Source organism: Phoenix dactylifera, chromosome 3, assembly GCF_009389715.1.
Source record: "Phoenix dactylifera cultivar Barhee BC4 chromosome 3, palm_55x_up_171113_PBpolish2nd_filt_p, whole genome shotgun sequence".
NCBI classification, from domain to species: Eukaryota; Viridiplantae; Streptophyta; class Magnoliopsida; order Arecales; family Arecaceae; genus Phoenix; species Phoenix dactylifera.
In genome coordinates this window covers 15,024,407-15,031,685 of record NC_052394.1, presented here as the reverse complement: position 1 = coordinate 15,031,685, position 7,279 = coordinate 15,024,407, and the positions used below count along the sequence as shown (strand labels likewise).

The 7,279-nt window shown below is 38.8% G+C and overlaps 1 protein-coding gene across 1 annotated transcript; it reads left to right on the top strand.

Annotated features, from left to right (window-relative positions):
• Positions 1–1,723: 1,723 nt before the first annotated feature.
• On the top strand, positions 1,724–5,516 carry LOC103706308 (calcium-binding protein CBP-like). The gene is made up of 5 exons (XM_008790370.3): positions 1,724–2,256; positions 4,558–4,604; positions 4,682–4,857; positions 5,029–5,047; positions 5,185–5,516. Exons 1-5 carry the CDS (start codon positions 1,800–1,802, stop codon positions 5,287–5,289), a joined length of 804 nt encoding a protein of 267 aa, XP_008788592.1. The 5' UTR covers positions 1,724–1,799; the 3' UTR covers positions 5,290–5,516.
• Positions 5,517–7,279: the final 1,763 nt, after the last annotated feature.

Here is a 7,279-nt window from a genome sequence, read left to right as displayed (position 1 = left end):
GAAGGATGCTATTCAGTCTGCGATTCTATTTGCCTCCTGGTACACATAACCGGCTTGAAAAATGCCTCAATCTTTTGTCAGCATACGAATATCACAAAGCAGAAGATATCCATCTCTCTGTCATCTCTCCTTCTGTATTTACTCGATCACTATGAAAAAATGCCATCCGAAGCACCCATCTCGCCTAGGTGATATAAAGTTATTCTTTAATGATCAAAATCTCGGACGCCAATGGATGCGTCGGCATGACGGCGCCGGAGAGGAGGCGGTTGTTTTTGCCGCACTGTCCCCATTCTTTTGAAGTCTTCGCCGTCGCACGGAAACGCGCACTTTGCCGTTGCGGCTAACCCCGTTCTTAAGTTCCGCGTCACGACACGTGCGACTTTGGGAAGTTGAAAACTACAGCTACATGCGCCCATAGCTCAGCCTTTTTGTCAGGCAGGATGGATGGCTTCTCATTCCCATCGAATCTCATGTACATTTTTAAAAAAAGTAATCACACACACAATTGAACGGCCGGCCAGGTGTCAATAGCAACATTATTCTTTCTATTATAAAAGACCGAACAAAACCGTCAAATTTATCTCATAATGTATAATTTCAAATTTTAATATTAAAATAATTTTGCTTTGTTATAACGAAAATAATGACCAATACGAGGAAAAGATATTATTTTTGAATCAATAATCATTTTATAAAATACTATTACTATTTTAGATGGTAGAGAATTGTTAAAGGAAATTGTAGAAAAATTTAAAATAAGAAGTACTTTAAAAAGAAGCGGCACAAATATAAATGGCAATCACTATTTGTATTATAATTAGCTATATAGTATTTAATAATTTATTATGATTGAATTAGACTACATCCGATTGAGGGGATTTCATGTTGACACTAATTTAGTTAAAGATTGAGCAGGCTTTCTATATCGCAATACAATATCCATTTTGAACCCATGTCGCATTGGCTAAATATTTTTTAAATTATATCGTAAATGGCAAAATCAATATTCAAGCCAAGAGTCCTAGATTATATGATAATGAGCTTAGTTCATTAGTTTTATTTGATAATAGGTGCTAGTGGACCTCTTTGTAATTTATAATAGTGATTACTTTCCAATTTATATTATATATTATAGCGGCTTTTTTTTTGTTATTATTTACACGATGGACTTGTTTAGTTTGCGGAAAAAGAAGGAAAAGAATAATGGTCAATGGAAAATAAATAAATATCTCTTATTTGGATAGAGTTTTTAAGAAAAGGAATAAAAAAATAGTATTCTCATAGAATAAAATTATTATATTTTATGAAAAAGAAAAAAAATATGGGAGATATAGGAAAACTATTTCTAGTTGGAAATGAGTTTTTTTCTCCAAAAATACACCTAAGTCATCAAAATTCATGAATAATATCTTTTATTTTATTAAAAAAATAATAGGTATTTTATACAATTTTTTGAGAAAAAAATATTCAATTAAATATAAATTATTCTAAAATATATTATTTTTTTCATGATGGACTACTTTTTTTTTAGACATTATATTATCAAAAATTTCACGAACAAACGAATCTAATATAGGATCCGAATTGTGAAACATTGCTGCATCCGAGCGCTGCAACGGCCGTTATTTCAAGCCTGGGTTTAAGACTTTAAGTGTACTCGGTATCACGGAGTGAAGGCCAGTTTCTTGGTTCCTCGATATAAACCAATTGGCAGAAAGCAACTGATTGCCTCCATACTCCAACTCTCCCAACCCTCTCTCTCTCTCTCGCGCCCCTAAGAAAACTCACGACTCGAGATGGCGGGGTATCCGCCACCGGGTTCCGGCTACCCTTACGGCGCCCCCCCGAATCCCTACGGCGCGCCCCCGAATCCCTACGGCGCCCCACCCAATCCCTACGGCGCCGCACCATCGCCGTCCGCACCTTACGACCCCGCCGGCGAGAAGCCCCCTAAGGAGGGCAAGGGCCAGGGAGGCTACGGGAGCGGCGGCGGCTACTACCAGCACCAGACACCGCCGCCGCCGCCGACGGGGGCGTATGGAAGCCCGTTCGCGGCGCTGGTGCCGTCGGCGTTCCCGCCGGGGACGGATCCCAGCGTGGTGGCGTGCTTCCAGGCGGCGGACTGCGACGGGAGCGGCTTCATCGACGACAAGGAGCTCCAGAAGGTCCTCTCCTCCTACAATCAGAGCTTCAGCATTCGGACCGTCCACCTCCTCATGTACCTCTTCACCAACACCAACATTCGCAAGATAGGTGAGCCCTGATTTCCCCCTCCTTGTCTCCCCTTCTTTCCGAAACCCTAATGTTATGACCGGATTCCTCTTTGGAATTGCCGAACTGGAGCCCTAGGCGCACAATAGCGTCGCTGGCTGGTCAGGCGCTACCATGCCCGCGCTGTTGGTTTGGGGTTGTGACTAGGTTTGTAACAATTTGAACTCGTTTGGTTCATAGGAAGAGAACGTGGGAAAGTATCGAAGTGTCTCATGTTGGTTGGAGTTTTCAAAGAAGAGAGATAGAAAAGTGGTTTTCTCATGGAAATAAGATTTCCACATTTGATAGAAAAAATTCTATGTTCTCTAATTTCTACTAGCTAAAAATTGGGATAATTTTTTTTCAAAAACACCTTTAAGTTTTTAAATAGAATGAGATAATGTCTTTTCTTTATTAAACATTTTCATAGAAGTGGATGTTCAACCAAACATAAATGACTCTGGATGTGCAACTTTCTCATAGTCAACTAAATATGCAAAAATTACTTTCCTAGGCAGAAAAAATAAATCAAAAAATGTTAAAAAGCTCGAGACTTATTTTCTTTGGTAATAAAAGTCTTCACTTTTGATAAAACAATCACTATGAAAAGCTCTAACGCGAGAAACAATCAACTTCAGATATGGTGTAAAGGATAGGTTTTCGCATATCAAAACACAGGACGGGTTTTACTTTCAAAGGGCAGGTATAAGTGGGTATCTGTGGATAGGTTGAACTCCAGTATTTTCTTTCCCATTTATACCCTAGAGTTTTATTTATTTATTTATTTATTTATTATTATTGTTGTTGTGCGTTTATGTACTTTGTTTAGATGCAAAGTGTGCAACATACCCTTCTAACCTTGCATAAAAGCTCTTCTAAATTCACTTGTGGAGGTACTTTTGCTGGTGGGGTATGTCTTTACCCAGCCGATTATAGTTGACTGAATGTGAGTGGATGGTAGAAGGAGGTAGAGAGGTATAGCTGCACAAAAAGTGGTTTACAAAGATAAACAGGTAAGCTGCAAGTTGGTAAGGGTATTCATGCAAAAAAAAAGCATGTTTGATAGCCTTGGAATTCTATTGTTTGGTGCTATGTCTAGTCATAGTGCGACTAAGTTGTCTACTGAGACGGTTCCGTAAACTTTCTTGTTTGTTGTTTGAGGATACATTGCCCTTCAAAATGGCCCCTGCATTTTTTAATTCTTAAAATGGTGCCTTTAACATTTTGATAGTAAGTGCCTACCCCAGACGAATGAAGATTTGACATCCACCATTAAAACAAAATGCTCTCCCTCTCATGCAAGTTGGCACTTTATGCCTATGGTATCATTACTCTTCAGATAATTGACAAGTTGACTGATTTTGCACAAGTACGGGTCCCTGATGGCTTCTTGAATAATCATATGTCTACTTAATAATTTTTATGAATGATTCAGAGTTATTTATTGAAATCCACAACTCTTGCATTTGTTGCTGTTGCTTTTATGTTTGATTTTGCTTGAATCAGTGCATATATCTGCATCAGATTAATCATAATCATTTTCAATTTTCAGTTACCATAATCCTCTTGGAATGTATAAATGCTAAGTTTCCTTTTGAACAGTAATTCCACAGTCACACAACATTTCAATAAATGGTATGATAAAATTGTATTGAGCACATAATCCAGATTTGGGATCTTCAGCTGAGCTCCCCACCTGAAAAGCAAAAGACTATTATTTGGAAGAACTCATCTGTTTTGAGAGGAGATTTGGTAAACCATATATGTAGCTGTTAACTTGCAGTAGCATTCTTAGTTCTTTATTTCAATTTTGAGCCTGTCCTTAAATAGGTAATAGGAATGCACAGCAACATCCTTAAATGTCTAGTCGAATTAGTTTTAAATTGACAGCAAACTAGTGATTTGCTAAGAACCTTGCAGTTCTTTGAGAATGGCACAGTTTGATGGTTCACAAAAATGACCACTAGATTGCACGGTATTTTCTAGTTTGGTTGCATTTCTCGTCTCTTGAGCGAAGCAGACTGGCATGGCTGCTGATGCATAGGTTTACCCATCCAACCAGCTAAGGCAGTTCAGTTCTGGTAATATTTGTTTGTGCTACTATTCCTCTACCCCCCTGGGTTGGCTTTTAAAATTATAGAAACAAGATTATTGTGCCATTATTTTTTTAAGAATGGGGCTTCTGTCTTTAGAGCCCCAACTACACCCAGATGCTGCTTACTATTGTTCTAAATAATAGCTTTTGCCCTCCCATCTAGCAACTCCATGGTAAAGTATGTTATGTATGACTTTGTTACTTTGCAGGGCCAAAGGAGTTCACCTCAGTGTTCTATAGCCTTCAGAACTGGAGGGTACAAGATCTATGAATCTTTTGTTGCACAAGGCTAGCCCTTATTTTAATTGGTGCTCACAGGTTTTACTTTTCTAGGCCATCTTTGAGAGGTTTGATCGGGATCGCAGTGGTAAGATTGATGCATCAGAGCTACGAGAAGCTCTTCTAAGTCTTGGATTTGCTGTTTCACCGGTGGTTCTGGACCTGCTTGTGTCCAAGTTTGATAAATCTGGAGGCAAAAACAAAGCCATTGAATATGATAACTTCATTGAGTAAGATTTTTTTTTCTTCCTGAATCAATTTGTGGTTAACATGATATGCATGGGAAAGGCAATTTAGGCTTACACTTGAAATGTTGTGGGGATTACTTTCTGTTATAGTTTATCTTTTACATGGTTTACTAACACTTCGACTCACTCGTGCTATCTTCGAATGCCTTGCAGATGTTGCCTTACTGTTAAGGTAATTCATTAATTCATTCGTTAATTTCTGATATACACAATTTTCTTTGATGATTGTAATTTTCTGTTGTCCTCTATAGTTTAGACCTCGAATTGAGTATTTCCATTTTTTTCTTGTTTGGACTGTTGGGACGGCAGGGGCTGACAGAAAAGTTCAAGGAGAAGGACACCATGTACACAGGGTCGGCTTCTTTCACTTACGAATCTTTCATGCTTACCGTCTTGCCCTTTCTTGTTGCATAAAGAAAGCTGTGTATATAAGCGTTGTTCTCTTTCTGGCATATTATCTAGCGTAACCCTCTCTCCACCTTGTTTTCCTTTGAGTCATGTTGGTTGTGGTACTGTTTATTGATGCTCCGTGGTGATAAGATCTTTCTGTTGTAATGCTTGGCTATGTTAAGTTTTAACACCAAATGGACAGGCTTACATCCTTCTCTCAATAGAAGCTTGTCTCTTTTCATTACTGTTCTTGATTTGGAGTTCTAGCAAGAACTATACTGATGTTTGGCTTGCATTCCCTAACTCGCATGCTCGGAAGACCCGGAGACAATTTGGGCAGTTAAGAAATATGTGGTGTCATGATGCACTTGCTTCGCTTTGTTCCTTTGGATGGTTTGCATTGTATGCGATCTCTTTGTGGACATGAGATAAGAAAAATGGCAGTGCTTGGTGATGGCTTTATATGGTCAGATTGAACCTCAGGCAAATGGTGGAGTCGGTCGAATCTGCATACATGACTGTCATAGGATAATAGCTGGCTTTTCTCAAACTTTGTTATGGGATTTGCATACATGATCTACTAGCTCCTCCATCAGGGAATATCTTAAAGGTGAAATACATACAAGTTTAGGGTCCAACTGAAGACCAAGCAAGGGACATTGCATGAACCGTGGACTGCATTGAAAACATCACTTTGGGAATTTTGGTCCACAGTTATATGAGCTAATATTCAATTGTCGCAAGGAGGCAGTAACTTGATAAGTGACTTTTAAATATTCCTTATCCTGATAGGAGGGGGAGCCTCAATCTTTATGCAAAGAAATTTTCCTAGCAATGTAGGTTCTATCATAAACCTTGAAAAGACCATATGCTTTATTAGATGATTTGGTACGTATAGCTACTTGTCTTGGATGGTGGGAGAGTTCACTTTGGCACTTTGATCTATTCTTGTCTGTTTAGGTGAGCAATACAAGAGTCCTTGAAATATGATACTGGTTGTTGAGACCCTCCCAGCCTCAAGACTTCCTTGCCAAAAAGCCTATCAAAATTGATTTTTGACATCATTCAGGCCGTCCTCTGCTTCTTGGTGGAAGAAAGTCTTCACTGTCATCACTGTCCGCTGAACTTGCTGCTGCTTGGAAGGATCTCCTGCTGGCTCGCTGTGCCAAAGAATGTTTGGCTGGAAGGGTAATTAAATACAGTACTTGATTTTTCATTTTTGTTTTGGTTTTAAATACAGTACCAAATCCTATACACAATGCATGGTTCAAGATTGACACTTGCCAGGCAACTGAGAGAGGATCACATCTGTTGACATTTATCGACAGTATTGAGCCAACTGGTCCAAGCTGAAGCCATTGGATGTAGTTATTTACAACTGAATTGAGCTGGGCAATACCCTGCAGCCCTGCTTAAGAAAGGGAAGGAGGAAAAAGAAAAAGAGCTGATTGTAGCTACAGGCCTTTGCAGTACAAGAGTGAAAACAAAGCCTAAGAAGTTGGTGGCCTGTATTCTTGAATACTCAGATAACCAATTTTGAGGTAAATTGGTATATAGTATGTGAGATCACTGTTAGGATGCGCTAGAAGGAGGGCTGGACTTAGGCAATATCGAAAGCAAAAGGTAACATGAAAATAATCGATATTGGATAGCTGATGATAAAGGATGCTAGTCACAGGGATGTTGTCCCAACGGGAATAGAGTGTGAGATCTTTCCCTTGCTCTAGGTTTCTTCTCCTGGACTGCAACGTCTAAAGATGGAACGGTGACATACTTGGCAACCAGCTCATTGGTACGTGACAGTCTTATTAATAAGTTTGTGGTTCTGCAATAATTTGGGTAAGAATGAGAATTGAAAATTCAAAAGAGAAAGAAAGAATTTGTGGAAGTTTGGAAATGATTATATAATTGAAAAAAAAGAGATTTTCATTGTAAGAAATAAGATAGTTGAATAAAGAATTAAAGTTTGTTAACATACCATGTTCATATAAAGCAAAGAAATAAACAATGGTGG

Bases quoted from the DNA above. Each gene is read 5' to 3' on its own strand.
- LOC103706308 (XM_008790370.3), top strand. From the start codon at position 1,800: ATGGCGGGGTATCCGCCACCGGGTTCCGGCTACCCTTACGGCGCCCCC. The intron at 2,257-4,557 runs GTGAGCCCTGAT...GTTACTTTGCAG, and splicing joins CACCAACATTCGCAAGATAG to GGCCAAAGGAGTTCACCTCA. The intron at 4,605-4,681 runs GTACAAGATCTA...TTACTTTTCTAG, and splicing joins ATAGCCTTCAGAACTGGAGG to GCCATCTTTGAGAGGTTTGA.